Source organism: Pyxicephalus adspersus, chromosome 6 (assembly GCF_032062135.1).
Source record: "Pyxicephalus adspersus chromosome 6, UCB_Pads_2.0, whole genome shotgun sequence".
Lineage (NCBI taxonomy): Eukaryota > Metazoa > Chordata > Amphibia > Anura > Pyxicephalidae > Pyxicephalus > Pyxicephalus adspersus.
The window spans coordinates 5,830,962-5,850,291 of NC_092863.1; the positions used below are offsets into that span (position 1 = coordinate 5,830,962).

The window sequence follows — 19,330 nt, forward strand, 5'->3', positions numbered from 1 at the left end:
ACCCTGGGTACCCCATTTCTGTACATACAACCCGCCATCATACCCTGGGTACCCCATTTCTGTACATACAACCCGCCATCATACCCTGGGTACCCTATCCCTGCACATACAACCTGCCATCATACCCTGGGTACCCTTTTCCCTGAAATATTTTCATGTCTAGGGGAACACTTCATAATACGAATTAGTAGGAGAAATTCCCCCTTACACCATTGGTCTGAAACAAAGAACATGTCACGCCTCAGGCCGCAGCTATACAGCCGCCATTAGATTGGTAATAGAACTCTGGATGAACATGGCTTTGTATTATTCACCTTTTCTCTTTTCATGCAACTACATTAGAGGTTATTTTAGTGGGTGAAAAACAGAGGAGCTGGGCCAGCAAGGATATTAATTCTTTCCTGAAGGGAAGAGGGATATTTTATGTTTCATACATTTTCATTTGATGATTCACGTACTTTATATCCGGTTGTGTTATTAAAATTGCTATAAACTAAACAGTTGAATGGTATTTTTAAAGTTGCATATTTTTAAATTAACACCCTGTTCTCTGTTTATACATTTTAACGAATAACTAACAGTATTCCAGCTCTCAATAGGCACCCTGTATCCCCACATCCCTACATAAACTGTAAAGGCCTTGTATACTAAAACTACCTCACATTCCTAGCACTTAAAGAAGGCGGGAAGAGGCGATCTGCGCAAATGCGCCGCAAGGAATCATGGGATGCGAGTCCATTTTAAACTGGGAGACGTAGTTCAGCCCCTGTGTCGGACTACATTTCCCAGAGTTCACAAAGAAGATTTCTGACCAATAGAATAGCACAGTGACGTCGGAAGGCAGCGATTGGCTTGTTTGGAATGTGCGTCTAGTTTTAAATTGGTAACGTGCGGGAGCGGCAGAGAAGCGAGCCTTGTGTCGGTAAGAAGTCCCGGGGATTACCGGAGAGGGTGAGAGGGAGCCTGGGGGGATGTAATGTACGGTGAGGAGAAGCAGGGTCTGAGGAAATGATTTGCTAGGAAATAGGCAGCGTAAGTTGGTTTTGTCATAGGTATGGGCCATATAAGAGTATACAATGCTTGCCAGGAAACAAAAAAATCAGTAATATTAGTGAAAATATTAACTATTTTATAAATATAGGGTGTGCATGTTAAAAAGTGTACTTATGTGTATATATATGTATATTATTATTAATATAAAAAACAAACAAACAAGATTTATATAGCACCAACATATTATGTAGCGCTGTACAAGAAATAGGGGTATCTATATATTTTGTGTCATTGGGGCAAATCCAAATACTAGCACAGAAATATATTTCGCATTATTTCTATCCCTTCATGTCATTGTTTTTTTTACTTTTTTTTTTCTTTTTATTGACACGCTTCCTGTCATTGGGTGACAACGAACACTTCCTGTTTTGTATTGTTGTCACCTTTAGCACAGGAAGTATATGATTATAAAACTCATCCCTTCCTCCCTGTCCCTAATATAGTGGTTTTGTGCTTCATAGCAATATCCAGTAACAATGGCGGCATAGTTTGCAAGAATTTTGACAGGATATTGTTACTTAAACTCAGAACTTTTACTTTACGTAGAAGGGTGCACAATCTTTTTATTAAAAGTAAAAATTTAGTTTGTGTTTTTTAAGGTGTAACACCATTGAAAAAAAAAAAGGTACTGAAAAATGGCCAAAACAAAATCCACTTACCTTCAATCCCGCAGCACAGTTGATCGGTCCAGAGGTGTCTTCCATCTGCTCCCGGCATCCATCTCTGAGGCGGCGCGCCGGGTGCCACCATCTTTTTCTTCTGCTTTCTTATTCTCAAGTCACCTGACCCAGGTGCGTGATTGGGTGACGTAGGCTGGAAAAAAACTTGCCGATTGGCAATTTTTTTCCCTTTTTAAGAAAAGGCTTATTCTGCACATGCCCAAGATGCTCAGGCATGTGCAGAAGGAGGCACCCAAGAGCCTCCCTGGGATGCGTGATGTAGGTATCCTGGGGGGCTTTGTGCTCCCATTCATTCAGAATTAAGGGGTGGTGCTGCACCCTTTTTTTGTTATTTGTTTGCAATTAAAAAAACATTTTTTGCCATACCTAGGAGGTTTGTCTACCCTTTTATGTACAGTGAAAATTCTGAGTTTAGGTTCGCTTTAATGGTAGTGCTTAACCTCCTGAAAAACCAACGTCACGCATCCCAGGTGGATCTTGGCTGCTCCTTCTCCGCATGCCCGAGCATATCAGGCATGCGCAGAAGGAGCCCTTTCTTTAATAGGGTAAAAAATTGCTAATTTCACGCATGAGCAGTGAGATCAGCATGTTTTTTCCCAACCTACCTCACCCGATCTCACGGCTGGGTCGGGTGATGTAGTAACAAGAACCCCGAATAAGAGGCAAAGATGGTGACGCCCAGTGTGCCACCACAGGGACAAATACTTGGAAGACCTGAAACCCGATGGAATAAACTTCCTGACGGGCAGACTGATCTATGGGATTGAAGGTAAGTGGGTTTTATTGTTTTGTGTTTTCTTCTGCTTTAAATGTGTACAAAAGAGTTACTCATCCTGTCTCGCATGTTGTGCTGCCACCCTGTATAGGTAACGTATAAGGAAAAACAGAAAAAGGACTTTTTTTTTCTATTTCATTCAAGAGATTTGTATTGTAGGTAAAATTTTTAAAAGTAATTAACCTCCCTGGTGGTATAATTAATTTAGTATTTTTGAATGTCAAAGCAGTACATTTGACATTTAAAAATACTTTACATTTTCCGCTGGTCCCGCGCCCCCCCCCCCCCCCCAAACGCACGTCAGTCACGCGCACACATGTCGCATTCCTGCCTGGTATCTGTATGCCCTAGCCTCGCGTCTTTCAACATTCACACACCGGGATGCTGGGCCAGGGGATGCAGATGCCAGCCAAGCATCACCAAATGGACACAGATGCCGGGCTGGTATCGCTGGAGGACACCCTGGGCTAGGTAAGCCCGCAATTCCACCCTAAGTGTGGCTTGGGTTTACGGATTATTGTAATGAAATTTCACCCCGAACCACACTTGGTGATTACTGCCAGGGTGGTTAAGGCCTACCTAAGCTCAACATTTTTACTTTACATAGAAGGGTAGACAACTCTTACATGTAAGCTAAAAATATTCGCCGCGGCAATCAAGACTTAGAGTCCCCCAAAACAAAAAAAAATCTCTTACCTTTAATCCCGCAGGGCTGTTGATCGGTCCGGAGGTCTCTTCCATCGGGTCCCACGTCATCGCGGCATCTGTCTACGTGGAGACACCACAAAGGCACCTCCATCTTCGCATCTTCTCCTGGTTCTTCTACCTACGTCACCTGACCCAGGTGTGAAATCTGGTGACCTAGATAGGTGGAAAAATTGCCGATGTCACTGCGCATACGTGAGATGGGCAATTTTTTTCTCTTTTCACGAAAAGATGCTTGGGCATGTGCAGAGGGAGCACCCAACAGCCTCCCGGGATGGGTGACTTAGGTATCCTGGGAGGCTTTGCGCTCCTATTCATTCTCTATGACCTAGGTGAGAATTAGGGGCGGTGCTGCATCCTTTTTTTTATTTATTTTTGAAAAGGGTGTTGCACTGAAAAAAACAAACAGAATTTTTACTTAACATAAAAGGGGTGTCTAACCTTCTATATAAGGTCAAAATTGAGTTTAGGTAGGCTTTAATGGGAGCGCAGAGCCTCCCTAGATACCTACGTCATGGACGAACCTGCCGGATTAAAAGTAAGTTTTTTTTTTTTTTTTTTGTTTTAGTTTAGTTCCGCTTTAACAAACTTGTGGTACATACAATGTACAATACTATTTGGTCTTTACCCATTGATTTTCATGGTAAAATAGACCAGTTAGGCTGGACATAGTAATCCCTAAAGCAGAATAGAAGTACAAGCAATGTCTCAGAACCGACGCATTTCGCCAGTAGGCTTCTCATACAGCGCGTAAATTATACTTTGTGTAACAAGTCCCCGGGATTAACAGATTTGATGATGGGCGTTAATTTTACCTTGTTTTACAGTCTAATAAACACGCTCTATACATCCCCTGAAGAGGCCGATTGGCGAAACGTGTGTGTGTGTGTATGTATATATATATATATATATATATATATATATATATACACACACACACTTACACGTCAGATGGTTGTCATGCTCATCTGAAGTGATGGTAATGTGTGTACAGTGCTTGTTTGTTACAGTATTTATGTAGCACCAACATACAACATATTATGCCGTGTCGTACATCAAATAAGTGATAGATGAACAAACAAACCCTGTACACATTATCAAGATGCAGCAACAATACTATGTCTTCTTTTAGACATCTGTCATGGGATTTAGGTTATCCATACCCGCAATCATAGATTCAGAGGAAGCCCATATACACACAGCCACAGCTGCAAGCATACTATATTTTTGGCACCTCCTTTGTTTTATTGATTTAAAGAATACATCATGGGGAAATATGCATGTGGGGGAGGCTTATTCCTCTTCACATGTTCCCCATGTATATTGGCATAGCAGCTAGTTTCTAGGGTAAACTGTGTCCAAGAACACTGCCTACCCCCTTCTGCTTTCTTTGGAATCTAGCGCTATTTGACACTAGGGGTATTTATTGCTGGCTGTAGGGGGACTGGCAAGGTTAGAAGTGGGAAATGAGTCTTCATAGAAGGGTGCTGTTATTGTTCATATTATGGTCACGGTGACCTTGTCAAAAAAAAAAAAAAAAGGATTGAATGAGATTATCAACTTGGGTATTTATAGAGAGAATACAGAATGTCCTGTACATGTCTACTATAAGGAAACAATTTATTCCCAGTCTTTGTCACCTGATATTTTGTCTTTTTTATGCTTTTGTGTGACATGCATTATTCTTTGTAATACAGGCTTGAAGGCGAGCACAGCAGAGTTCAGTCAAACTAGTCGTCACAAGCAAGGCAGCCATGTCTGACCTGCAGGAATCCTATTCTTATGATGTTCCTTTTTGCAGCTTTGGTGAAGATGATAATAATGTAGACTCCTGGTTTGGTAAGGCTTTTATAAAATCTACACATTTGTAAAATGTCTTTTGCAGTGTATTGATAACAGTTCCATGGTAGTTGTTCCCATTGGACAACATGTACTCATTTGACTGGCTCCGTGGTCTGTAATCCTCCAGACGTGCACCTGCAAATGGAAGCTTTTAGGTATTTACATAACTCCTGACAAAAATCTGGCCCACTGCTTGCATCCCGAAATGTTGTTTTGCATAGGGGTCCCCAACTCTATCCCTGGAGGACCAGGATCTGCCCACGTTTTCAGTAATTCTCTAATAAACAGCAGGGACTAAAGTAAGGAATGGATCATATGTATGTTTTGTACCATAATCTGCCTGTATGTTGATTCTGAAAACTGGAGTTGAGGACCTTTGCGTTGGCCCTTGATAATTGGAACTTTTGTAACATTTGTCATGGGTTTTTTTTTCATATAGATAAAGTTACAGATGCAGAAAACATTCCTCCAGAGTCGGACATGACCACAGAGGTCACTGAAAGTGAAAATGTAACACAAACAGGTAAGAATGTGCGCTGTCACATGACTGTTTTGTGCATGTGTATATAAAATGGCTTTCTGGCTAACAGTATGTGTTATTTGACAGAAAACGTGGTCCCCTTAAATTCAGAAAGTCCAAAAAAACAGAAGACTCCAAAGACACAGGCCAGGAGGTAAGCTGTGGTCTGCATAAAGTTTATTTGTTAATCATATATTTTTTTACATTGTGCGCGGAAATGACTAATTAAAGAAGAATTTTAGTTCTTTTTTTTTTTTTTGTAATGGCTAAAATGTGCTTTATGTTTATTTAAGTAATCTAATGTAAAGCGCTGCATAATATGTTGGCGCTATATAGATCCTGTTTAATAATAATATTTAAGTATGAATCTCCAAGAATAATTGTACATTTAATGGAATGTGTCTGTGGTTCGATTTATGACAAATGTACTGCATGCTTTCCAGGAAGATGACTCTGCTACCGTTTCAAAGCTTTTCAAGACAACTGTAGCCAATGAACACCCAGTTATTCCCCTATTTAAATTAATAACATCTTTTTATTTTGGTTGGTCTTAAACACCCCCTGGCGGTCTAGTTATGTCAGTATTTTTATGTCAAAAGCGTACTGCGTGGTTTTGTGTGGACACTTGTTTAATAATTAAGCCTATAATTGTTTGCAATAACTCCCGGGTATGATAAAGTTTGAAACTCAAATCATAAATTTTAATATAATAAATAATTATAAAAAACAATGAAATAGATTAGCGATAAGATTTTATATAATTTATTTATTTTATTATTATTTATTTATTTAAGAATTTAATAATTTTATTTAAAAAATGTTAAATCTGTCTAAACAAGGGTACAATAATAGAATAAACTTTTTAGATTTATTTTTTTTTTAACTTCATCACTGAGATCAATGTGTATAAAAGGTAGCATCTTTTTAAGCTACCCTGAGTGTTACTGTTTTTAGTACATAAAATTTACCCCGAGCCACACTCGGTAATACCGCCGAGGCGGTTAAGCTAATAAAAGTAAAAACCTAAAAAAGTATAAAAGTAAAAACCTAATTCCAGATATACTTCATTAGTCTGTTTACACAGCTTTTTCACTGCTGATACAATGTGTGTGTCTATGCACAGGGAATGTTTGTAAGATCATTCAGTCTTGTAGTCCAGACAAGCATGCAAGTTATTACTGTCAATGGTTTTTGACAGTTTGATCTATATCCTTCATTCTCTCACAAAAAAAAAGAACCCAAACATGCTAACTCGCCAACCAGCTTTAGACTGTCGCCACTCTCCAAAGTCTCAACCTTTGTCAGCCTTTGTGCTGCTTTGCATGGGCTTACAAGATGGTAACAGATTGAAGCTGGATATAAAGCTGTATACGATAGAAGAAATGGCAAAAACTATAACCGCTTCATAAATATTGAGGGCATGTGAAGGATTAATGTTAAGGATTTTATAAAGAAACTCTTCTTATTTTAAGTGGGAAAATGATAGTGCTCCTTCCCATGGTGTCTCTAACAAAACTTGACAAATTTTAAATGCTCAACAGTAACAAAGGTGTTTACTACTTTTAGTGTGTTTCTTACTCTTTAAATGTCTACTTTTTAAGGTCTTCCAAACGTCTATCAGCCCAACAAAGGAAAAGCCAAATGGCAAGAATCAGAGCTGAGAGGAAGAAAGTGCAAGAGCAGCCTCCTATGAAAAGGGCAAAGCTGTATGTAGTTAAAGATTTTATTTTTTTTTTACTTCTGAGAGTATCTATGATGAGCTTATATTTGATTTAATTTCTTTAATATGACTCCAGGTCTTCATCAAGATGCAGATCTGTAGACACTACTATCAACAAAGGTCTGTCCACAAGCGTTGCTGATGGGTCGCCAAGGTTGAGGCCCAGGAACAATTTGCCCTCCACTCCAACAGTTCTGAAGTAAGACACCAGTATGCTAACATTTATGATTTTAGGAAATATTGGACTTTGCCATTGGATGCTCACAAACTGTGGGCTTTTAGTGGGCCCCGCAAGTATTCAGTTGTATTTGTTGCTTAAAATAACGATAAATACTCAAGGCTTCTCAAGTGTAGAAAGCATTTGATGTTCTACCTTTCTCTTACATGGCAGTGCAGGTAAATTAGCTGCACAGTTGCCCTTTGTTCTTGACATTAGGTAAACTCAGTCTGAATTTTGTCTTTTTCAGCACAAATGTGCCAAGACGGAGGTGGGTCCTGAACACATAAATATAATACACCAAATGGTTCTAAATGTTAAGATTAGGAAACAAGATTACCCAAAAATAAATGGTCTAACCAATTGATTTTTAATTCAAACTACTTCCTTTAGATTATAGCAAACATTCTCATGATTTTTTTATAATCAGTTTTGTATTGAAATATGTGCCAAATGGGTATGTGTGTTCCATCAGGCGTAAACATTTCACTCAGAAGGTGAAGAATTCAGAAGAGCAAGAACTGGAAAAGGTGCAGCAGCTTCAGCAGGAACTTGCTGAGAGGCTGAAAAAGAATCAAGAGTCTTTGAAATCTGTTCTAGCTGGAGGTTTGTGTGTTTGAGATTTTTATCCTAAATCCTCTTACTAAAGCTAAATTTACAGCTCGGGATTACAGAGTACTATGTGTAGTGTTACATGCTTGTCCTGAAGTCATGTTATTACAGTCAATGATTCATTAGTATTACCTAGCATATTTTGTGGCATACCATTTAGTTTATCCAGACATGCACTATCTATACCTGTATAAAAGTAAATTGAAGTGGAAGAGATAGTGTTACAACTTGTGCCTTTACTTTACACTATACTCACATTAAATCATAGTCTACCCTAATAGTTAAAGTGAATTAAAAAAAAAAAACTTTCCAACATCCAGACAGATTTACCACTTTTTTTCTATTATAATATTTTCTATTATTATTGGAGGAAAAATAAAAAAAGGTTGTACCTGAAACAATAAACCACTCTTCATTATTTTAAAACACTCATGCTCTTATTCTGTTTTGGAAATTTCACAGATCAACCTTTAAAGAAAGTGCCTATTCAGGCTACCAAACCTGTGGACTTCCACTTTCATACTGATGAACGTCTCAAGCGGCATCCAGAAGAACAACCAACAGAATACAAACATAAGGATTTCACTTCTGAACTTAGAAAGCATCCACCATCTCCGGTGAGATCTTTAAGAGTACCTAGATCATTTTATAAAGTGTTCTTCGGTTGGAAGGTTCAGCAGTATTGTCTCCCACTGTCACTTATAGTTGCTGGGGGGGGCGCACCAGCCAAAGCCGCGGAACACGTCCCCCGGATCTGGGGCTCGGGCTCAGATCTGCGATGGGAGAGTGGGTGGGGTTATGCCATCATGTCGTCACATTCAGTGGCGTCATGATGGCAAAACCCCGCCCACTCCACTGCCTGGCCTCTGTCAAATTTTATTTTAGATGGGAGTCCCCTGACTAAAAAAAGGTTTGCCCACCCCTGATGTAGGCTGTACAGTTTTTCCTTATTAAAAAACCATATAGTTCATGCCAGGAATTGTGGTGTCATTGTAATAAGGGTTTGTCTGGTGTGCAAGGTTTAGGTCAGGGGTGTCAAACTTTGGCCTGGGGGCTAAATCTGGTCCGCAATGTTTTTTTTTTTTTTGCCCCCAAAGGAATCCTAAATATGACTTGCAGCTTGCCCACCGCTGCATTGAAATAGCCCCGCTACTACAATTCCCGGCATCACTCGCATCTATAGACCAGCTGCCTCTCTGCTTATGTATGGCCCCTATAGACGCAAGGAACTGTAGTAGCGGTGCTATTTCAGTGATGAGGTTGTTCCAGCCACTCAGAACATTAAGCCCCTCGCATATTCTCATATATAATTACCAAAGTCAGTTTGCCTTTGCAGTGGTGTAAACTTTAAAATGCACTTTAGGCACATTCCAGCAATATGGGGAACTAAGCCCTGTACCCTACTGTTCTAGTTAAAAATAAATCTACTTAACATTTTTAGGTAGCTAAACTTTATTAGAACCCTTTATTTTTCTTTCTGCCCATGGGTTTTGATGTATTTCTTAACTCTAACTCATTTGTCTGATAGGTACACAATACTAAATTGGGTCGTACAATACCCAAACCCTTTAACCTCTCGAAGAGCAGCAAAAGGAAACTCGAGGAAACCACAACATCAGAATACATGTCCACTGCTGAACAAGTCTTAGCCTTCCAAAAGAGAACTCCACAACGATTCCACCTTCGCAGCCGGAAAAGGGAGATGGAAGGTAAGTAGTACGATTTGAGAATTGCTTATTTTGATGAGCGCCTAATTTCATAGGGTTTTTTTCCCTATGTTAGTTATTTATATTTTAAATTGTATTCTGCTTCCTAGGGCCATCTCCAGTAAAACCACTGAAGGCCAGGGTGACTCTTCCAAAGACCCCACAGCTTCAGACAAAGCAACGACACCGGCCACCAACTTGCAAAAGTTCAGCTGAGATTGAAGCAGAAGAGCTTGAAAAGCTTCAGCAGTGAGTAATCTTTTATTTCCCTTGTATTGTTTGTTTGTTAGTACTCTGGCTTTTGTAGCGCTAGGTCCCAGGTTCAAATCTCGACCAGGGCCCCATCTGCAATGGAGTTTGCAGGTTCCCCTCCCCGTGTCTGTGTTGGTTTCTTCCGGGTACTCCGGTTTCCTCCCACATTCCAAAAACATGCAGTTGGGTATATGGCTAACACCCCCCCCCCCCCCCCAAAAGATTGTGAGCACCTTTGAGGGACAGTTGGTCACATGACTATGGACTTTGTACAGTACTGTGAAATATGTTGGTGCTATATAAATACCGTGTAATCATAAAACCTGGAATGAGTTATGGTCTTAAGCTGCAGTTCATGTTTTAAAATCTTGCATGGGGTGTAATGACACTTCCGTACCGATGCATATTTTTTCAGCTAGTCCTGTCATCTTGCTTGTGATTTTGCCCTAGATTCAAGTTCAAAGCCCAAGAGCTCAATCCAAAGATTTTGGAGGGTGGACCAATCCTACCAAAGAAGCCTCCTGTTAAAGAGCCCACCAAGGCAGTGGGTTTTAATTTGGAAATAGAAAAACGAATTCAAGAGCGTGAAAAGAAAGAAGAAGAAGAGGAGCCGTTCACTTTCCATTCAAGGCCATGTCCTTCCAAGATATTGAAGGATGTTGTGGTAAGTGCTCTGTTAAGGCTGAAGGAGCTAGCTATAAATGTCTTCATTTCCTGTACCAAATATTTTACAGTGCCCTATTGATGCCTTAACCACCTGGGTGTTAGGTTAACCACCTGATGTCTAGATTTCTGTTCCAAAAGCGTTACTGTTTTTCATGAATTTTTTTTTTTTTTTAAATTGTAGACCTGTAACTTACAGAATTATGTCCGAACAGGGTTCTAGTAGATATCATGTATACTGTATAGTAATATATTTTTCTAAAACACCTCCCTAGTGTCCGTCACATACCTATAGACAAAACCACATAAATAAATTTTCTATTATTTTCTATTGGATTGAATACAAACTCCTGTATCCAATCCAATACAAAATGAGTTTGAATTTACCAAGTACGAACTTTGTATTTATTTTTAATTATTTTGTATTGGATTGGATACAGGAGTTTGTATTCAATCCAATACAAAATGTGTTTGAATGAGTTTCAATTTGAATTTCCCGCACACGCGCTGACGTAATCGTACGCGCCGACGTACACGCTACCAAGGGGGAAGAAGCCGGCCGGCTTCTTCTTCCCAGAGAGGGCACCCGACGCTGGAACACGACGCTGGATGATCGCAGCGGGACCGGGTAAGTGATCGATAAACCCGAACTTTTCTCACTGTATTTTCATACAGTGATAAAAGTTTGGGGTTATCGATAATTGTAATTATTTTAAACCCGAACCAAGGTCGGGGTTATCGCTCAGGTGGTTAAGCAATAACAATCATTGTTGTAACAAATAAACACTCTTGTAGGTACTCTTATCTAAAAGCTTTCTGATGCTGTTTTTTCTTTCTGTATTCAGGAGTGAATATGCTATATAATGAGAACTGATAATTAGGACATTTAATCTAAAATGTACTTTTTCTTATTCGATGAGCACATTATGTCTTGAGCACATGATGTCCTATTTCCTGTGAGTTACTTTTTTTGTTTATAGGTGGATTAGACATTGGACATTCCTTTTGGACCATATCACATCCATATTTTTATATGCTGGACATTGTACTGCTAGTCTAAGAGTATCCTTTCTTTCCTACTTTATTAACATTCCGCTTCTCATTTAGTTATAAGGCTTGGCAGTACAATTCTAGAAGATTTATCCTTGGACATTGAACAATTACAAAGCTTTGTTATTGTAGGGGATTTCAGTGTGTAAAACAAATCCTTACCTTCTTGCAAATGAGTCTGGTACTGGGAACTATTAAGGGTTAGCTTTCTGTTTGTGGGCCTCTCCTTGCCTAAAATCCTTGACCTTTCACCTTGCCTAAGATTGTCATTTACAAGGGCCTTGTTCTTCCATCTCTATTATCTGTCCGTGGACTATCTGAATGTGGAAACTTATTTCTCAACCTCCAGTTTTTGCAGGAAGGCAATTTGTTTGTGACTCTGGAAAACACACCAAAAGGGGATACCCAGTTTCTCTTCAGATCTTGTAACTAGGTGCTTAGTTTTGGTACTATTTTGAAGGGGGGTTAAACTTTTTTTTTTTTCTTTTTTTCTTGCGTTTTTAGGGCGTTCCTGGAAAGAAATTGCTTCCCGTAACTGTGCCACAATCTCCTGCTTTTGCACTAAAGAACAGAGTTCGCATGGTTTCCACGGAAGAACAAAAAGTAAGTACAGATCATGGCACTATCAGCAGTGTTTTGTGGATGGGGAGTGGATGTTGTGATTCAATGTATTAATAGTCATAACTGAACTTTAATGTTGTACAGCCTGGGCATAGGTCCAAAGGGGCTTCATTTTGAAGGCTAACAGACACAAGAAGTTTCCAAGCAAGATTAATGAGTCACATGTTCCTTGTTTACAGGAGGAACCAGTCCCTATCAAAGCAAATCCAATGCCTTTTTTTGGAGTCCCGTTCAAGCCAAAATTAGTGGAACAAAAACAAGTGGAAGTGTGTCCCTTCTCATTTAGTGAACGCGATCGCCAAAGGATAGAAGAGAAGGAGAGGAAGCTTGAAGAGCTCCGGCATGCAGAAGTAATTGAGTTTTACAAAATTACAATATCCTTTTTAGGATGTTCAACAATAGATTATATATCTTTTTTTTGTTTTTAAAATCAAGGCTCCAAAGTTCAAGGCTCAGCCTCTTCCTGATTTTGACCACATCAGCCTTCCTGAAAAAAAGGTAAAAGAGATAACACAACCAGAGCCTTTTAAGTTGGAGATTGATAAACGAGGAGAGACCAGGCTTCACATTTGGAAACAACAGGTGAGGACTTTAGCGAAAAAGAATGTAACATCAGATAAAGATGTCTGGTGAATATTTAAATCTACATCTGTACATGCCTTGCAACTTTTATAGTCAGGTAAAAATGGCAAAGATAACATTTAAAGTGGACCAAAGTCTGCATTATGTTTAGTGCACTCTATATATTTTTTTTTTTTTTTGACAACTGCCACTTTAAAAAAAAAAAAAAAAAAAAAAAAAAACTCTGTTTATACCAATATGGCATTTCTTATGTTTGGCAACACCTACCTATTTTTTTTCCCTTTTAGGTTAAAGAAGAACTTAAACATCAGAAGGAAATGTCAGTGTTTAAAGCACGACCCAACACTGTGACCCACCAAGAGCCTTTTGTGCCCAAGAAGGAAAGTCGGGTCTTGACAGGTAAAGGCTCACTATCGTTAGACCCCCTCCAGTAATGCTTTTTATTAGTTCACTTAACTGGCACACATTTCTTAGATATAGTCTTGCACTTGTGTTTTTGAGGGCTTCTTGGTGGGGAACTCTTTGCAGGGTACTGTTAATGGGCCATGCTTTCGCAGTTATTTTAGGTTTTACTTTGGAATCGATACTGCAGAAACGAAGGTAATGACCCACCAGCAGTGCCCTCCCTACTCTTTGTTGCACCAATTTTCTCCTTTTTTTCTAAACTTAGAGAGCCTTTCTGGTTCCATAGTTCAAGAAAGCTTTGAGTTGGCAACAGAGAGACGTGCTAAGGAGCGCCAGGAGTTTGAGAGGCGTCTAGCAGAGCTTGAGGCCCAGAAAAGTCTTATGGAAGAAGAGGAGCGTAGGCGGCGGGAGCAGGAAGAACAGGAGGAGATTAACCGCTTAAGACATGAAATAGTAAGTCTCTTGAAAGTATATCTTTATAGCTAAAATACAGACAAACAAATGCATATTGTATGCTTTATTTTATATCTATATATCTCTTTGGAGAGGATCTTTTCAAATATATATAATTTTAAAAAGATTATTTCCAAAAACAATTATTGCACGTGTGTATATCTTTAGACATGTAACCCGTTGATGATAATTTTGGTTATTGTGGAAAATGCTTTGGCTCCTTATCAGAAAGTAAAGAACCAACCTATCACAACACAAACATAAGTAAAAATGCTAAAATATCTATTGTCTTTTTTAACGTCAATTACCTAGATTTTTTTCACTTATTTTAAGTCTGATAATACCTCATCATAACAGGAAGCAAAATAGTTTATGGTTACCCAGGGAGCCATAACTGTTTTTAACTGCATGTTACTAAGCCTATTGTAAAGCATAAAATATTGTAGATGGAACTGATCCCAGTGAACTTAAGCTTAAATTTAGATAGCTCTGATATTTTATTGTTACTTTTTACCCTACAATGAACTTGTTCTTTGTTCACAAGGTATAAACTGCCTTGTTGACTGGGTTGTATATTATCCAGCTTGCCTGGTTGGTGATCTCCTCCTCAACCTGAATCCCTGACCCAGAATGTGTATACAGCTCAGGTGTTCATTAATTGTGATATCTGTATGATTGTTTCAGGTGTGTCACTGCATCTGAGTGAGTTTAGAAATGGTTTACCAAATCTCTGGTAGGGCATTTTGAACAAAAATTTTGTGTGGTTTCAATGATTTGTCAGTTTTCACAAAAATATATTTGCTCTGGCCTTTCAGTACCAATTTGGCCGCAGGGTTATAAGCCAAGTCCCAATTGTGGGGATTTACCCTCTTTGTCCCGTGAAAAATGTTACCAAGAAATTATCTATCTGCAATGCCTCTAGATCAATTGCAGGAATCTACCACCGAGCACTACAATACATGATTTCAATAAGTCACAGTGATGAGGAAAATTTCATATGCTATCCTACTTTCGGTTGTAATAGTAGAAAAAGTAGAGATAAATCACAGTGGGGGAATTCTAACCACTCCCTACTATACCTAATACATATTTTTCTTTTTTCTTTTCATTCAGGTTCACAAGGCCCAGCCAGTCAGAAAGTTCAAACCCGTAGACGTCAAAACAAGCGACCTTCCCCTAACTGTTCCCAAATCTCCTAATTTTTCAGACAGGTTTAAGATCTGATCTGAAAATTTCTTCCCTTTATTCTTTTAATGTTTTGAAGTAACACAATACCTGTGAAGTAATACATTACTGGGGCAAGGAAAAAAAAAAAGGATTAAAAGAGAGTAGTGTTATAAGGTCTGTATTTTTGGGAAATGTGCAAATACTACACGGGGTAATGTAAAATCTCTGTAAATATTAGCTATAACCAACATTTTCGTTTTAGTGTACAGTTGAACTTTTCCAATAAACATACATTAAACTCCCACATAGGCATTTTTATTTTCTCCCACCCTTGTCTCTTTCCTTCTGTAAAATGGTCAACTTGTTTTCAGCTCATTGCCTAATTTTTAGGCAATAGATTCTTTGTGACAATGATAATGACATTGATTTAAAGCTGAAATTTAGACAAGCTGTTAGATACACTTTTATAGGTGTTCTGTTTATCCCTTCTCACAGTTTTGACATGGGAGTAAGCAGTAGACTAATGCCAATTAAAATTCACTGCTTTGTATTTAAAGAAAAAAAAAAAATACAGTAATGCATTAATTGATGTTATTGAACAGTCTGTAGTTCAGCTTTAAATAGCATCTCCAATACTTTGACCAGGTTTTAAGTTTATAAGCTAAACCTTTATATATGTTTTTAATATTATAAATAAACTTTTAATACTTGGCGTCTGTGGCACTTTAATTTTGCAGATTATGATGGGTACTGTAAGAAAATACAGCACTTTTTGCATAAATGTTGGCAGAGTAACTTTTGTGTTGTTAATCTGCATCTATCTATACATCCATACTATAGGATTATGTAGGTTGCTGACAGCACAATAGTAAATCATGCTTCATAAAATCCTAGTTGTTTTACTACTTGGCACTTAGGAGGTGAAAAATAATTTGCAACAGGTTTTTACAAAATAATGAAATTGGAATATCTGAAAGAATCGCATGACTGGTAAAATATTGTGAAAATATGATCAGAGCCAATATATCACATCACTTGTATACCATACCTATAGTTAAGACAGTATAATATTTAGACTCTGTTAAATTTTAATTGAGTTCTAGGAATCTCACAGCATTTTCTACAAAATTGATGGCAAATATAATGTAGAGGAAAGGCGCTAATGGTAATAGACGATAATGAATCTGTTTCATTTAGTTTTGGTGACTATGGGAACTGTTGCCCAGATCTAAACTTTAATAATAATAATAAGCCTGTCTTAAGAAGTAAAGCTGTCTGCTGAGCAGTAATGCGGAAAGTAAGACACACTAATTATATTAAGGAATGCTATGTTTTCTTTGACTTGCATATCTACAAATGGTACACTGCTTTTTGTAACAATATTGCAGAGTACCCTTTCTCCTGCACATCCATAATAATAAAAAAAAAACTCCCTTGTTTTAAAGGGGCTCAAAAAATTTTCATATCTGTTTGTGCCACTGTAAACTTAAGCTACGTACACACTTCCAATTATTATCGTTGGAAAACCAACGACGAACGATCCTGCACGATATCTACGAGCGATCGTATAGCACCGATCCTGCACATAGAGATAATGACACGATCGTTCGTAGATATTGTACACACAATAGATACGATCGTTTGAGCGATAGAGGAACTATGTGCACGACAGGAAAGTAAACGAACGTTCGTTCATTACGCATGCTCAGACCATGGACGATCAACGAACGATCGTACACACGAACGATGTTCAACGATCGTCGTCCAATCCGATCCGCCGGTCCGGTCGTTCGTTTCCAACGACTTTCCTCGTTCGTCGGCGTCGTTGGTTACTTTTTTACGAACGATTTTTTGCCCAATCGATCGTTCGTCGTTCATTTTGAACGATAAAAATTGGAAGTGTGTACGCACCTTTAGTTTCGAAATTTTATAATTGTTACAATTAAGAACTTGTATTGAAGCGTCAAGGAAGGTATCACTTACCCCTACTATGGTCAGATTTCCTCTCCCTTCCCATTATCTAAAAATAGGGTACGATGATAAATATTTTTCCCCAGTTATACAGACAACAGTGACACTATACCTTCATTTTATTAACAAAAGTTTAAAATAAAACTATGAATTTTTACTCGCATGTAAAAGAATGAACTGAAAAAACAAGTAGGGTAAATACGTTATTCAGTGTATAATACCTTTAGCCTAAACATTTTAGGCAAAAACTGAATAAATAGACTGCTTTTAGAGCTCACTAAAGGGGATCACACATTCAGCAGATGCATTTGTTTTTATGAAATAAGCCTATTTTTAATGTCTCATACCAAATTGGCCACATAATTGTGAAGGCAATAAAGAGATACCTTGCCCTAATAAATGCAAGTGCTGCTTCTCCAGGGACTGTATGCTGTACATGTCATTTAAGTTGTGACCCTTCATAAGTCAGGTCATGCTTCTAAAATGTTTAGCTATACAAAGCCATTTGAGGTTGTGTGTCTGTCATTACTCTTAATGATATGTCTGGCTGGGTCACATGACTGTGCTGCATATAGCTAATTAAACAAGCCGCAGTTACAATCCAAGAATACTCGTGGGACAGGTAAATTAAGCACAGAAGAAACCGTGTAACTAAGTGGGGATGAAGGCTTTGTTCTATTTTTAAAGTGTCTTGTTTTTAAAGCCTTCTCCCATGTAATTTAGAAAAACACTAGTTGTTCCAATGCAAACATTTTGAGACTACTACTCTATACTTAACAATAATGTATATATTATTAAGTCTTCTCAATACCTCATTTTTGTTAATCCAGTACTTCCCATATACCTATTGTCACTGTTGGCATACATACAGGTGTAAAATAATGTTGCCAGAAAAAAATAATTCTTCCTTTAAAGCATATGTTTTTAATTGGTATATAACAATTCTTTTATTTATTTTTTTCCTAAGATCGTACAAAAATCAACCATGTAGTATATATCATTATGATATATACTCAGTTTAACCAGTAAACAGAGTATAAGCAAAGTATAGGTTTTACTACTGAGCTCAGTAGCTCAAGATTTAGACAGCTAAATGAGTAACTGCATCTTAAAGTTCGGAGAAAAGTAAAAGTCAGCCGAAATAGTAGACATAAAGCAAAATTCTGTTGCTCTTTATCTATGGATGATCACCTGGTTTTCAGTAATGCACCATTTTTTGTTACTAGTATTAAATGTTCCAGGTTGTGTTTACGGTTATATTTTAGCTATGGCTATGACAAGAAAACATGCTGAAAAACAGAAATAAAACATCATGTAACCTGATTTTTTTTTTTTTTTTTTTTTTAAGAATTCTCTCTCTCTAAAGGAGTGCAAAATATAGTTAACCTCACATCAGGGTGAAAGGACCCTGTTTTTTTTAAATATATAGACCTGCCCTTTAAATGGGGGAAAAAATATGGGAGTGCATACATTTTATTCCAATCAAGCCTAACCAGAGGCTTTTTTTATTACAGCTTTTTTTATATATATATATATTATAGCAGCAAGTTTATGCTAGGTTGATGTCATTGTAACTGTTTTTCTTTAAATACATTCTAGAGAAACTAAGAGCAGCTGAAAATCAACAAAATCTCAATATTATAGTGCCTAAAGAATTGCAGATTTGAGGTAAGACCGTTAGTAGATGCTTAAAAGATAGTACTTCCCCAAAAATATATACATAAACCTTAGGAGCTGGTGCTGTTTAGTTGCATGGATGCCTTTATATTTCTAATATTGGTTTTATAGGCTAGAAAGGATACTCTTACATAGTAGGTTAGGTTGTAAAAATGACATGTCTATCAAGTTCAACCACAAGGGAAATAAACATATCCCAGGTATAAAACCCTATAAAACATAGTTGGTCCAGAGGAAGGCAAAAAAAACCCTGGTACAATTTGCTTCAACAGGGGAAAAAAATTCCTTCCTGATTCCATGAGGCAATCGGATGTTCCCTGGATCAGCAGTCTGTTATTTTTACTTTGAACCCTTAATCCCCAGTAATATTCTGTGCTTCTAGAAAAACATCCAGCTTTTCTTAAAGCACCCTATAGTAGTTGCTCAAACTACTTCCTGAAGGGGGCCGATTCCATATTTTCAAAGACCTTACAGTGACGAATCCCTTCCTTATCCGGAGCTTAAACTTCTTTTCCTCCAGACGCAAAGAGCGCCCCCTTGTTCTTTGTGATTATCTCAAAGTGAATAATTGGGAAGAGAGTTCTCTATATGGACCATTTATATATTTATACCGGGTGATCATATCCCCCCTTATACATCTCTTTTGTGAACTGGTGCCC

General features: G+C 38.0%; 1 protein-coding gene across 3 annotated transcripts; it reads left to right on the plus strand.

Moving 5' to 3' along the window:
- Nucleotides 1-804: 804 nt before the first annotated feature.
- Nucleotides 805-15,735, plus strand: TPX2 (TPX2 microtubule nucleation factor). Of its 3 annotated transcripts, none has more exons than XM_072414280.1 (17): nt 805-922; nt 4,911-5,052; nt 5,495-5,578; nt 5,663-5,729; nt 7,177-7,281; nt 7,372-7,494; nt 7,988-8,118; nt 8,587-8,741; nt 9,653-9,833; nt 9,941-10,079; nt 10,533-10,746; nt 12,300-12,398; nt 12,596-12,766; nt 12,852-12,998; nt 13,286-13,397; nt 13,669-13,856; nt 14,970-15,735. In XM_072414280.1, exons 2-17 carry the CDS (start codon nt 4,968-4,970, stop codon nt 15,078-15,080), a joined length of 2,112 nt encoding a protein of 703 aa, XP_072270381.1. In that variant the 5' UTR covers nt 805-922; nt 4,911-4,967; the 3' UTR covers nt 15,081-15,735. The 3 variants fall into 3 exon arrangements, with proteins under 3 accessions (XP_072270381.1, XP_072270383.1, XP_072270382.1); XM_072414282.1 differs by having other exon boundaries at nt 13,690-13,856; XM_072414281.1 differs by lacking the exon at nt 805-922 and adding an exon at nt 935-951.
- The last annotated feature ends 3,595 nt before the right edge of the window (nt 15,736-19,330 follow it).

What these genes read in the sequence shown, in the direction of transcription:
- TPX2 (XM_072414280.1), top strand. Translation starts at nt 4,968, where the DNA reads ATGTCTGACCTGCAGGAATCCTATTCTTATGATGTTCCTTTTTGCAGC. An exon ending in TTTCCACGGAAGAACAAAAA is followed by an intron (nt 12,399 to 12,595) that starts GTAAGTACAGAT and finishes CCTTGTTTACAG; the next exon opens with GAGGAACCAGTCCCTATCAA. An exon ending in TTCACATTTGGAAACAACAG is followed by an intron (nt 12,999 to 13,285) that starts GTGAGGACTTTA and finishes TTTCCCTTTTAG; the next exon opens with GTTAAAGAAGAACTTAAACA.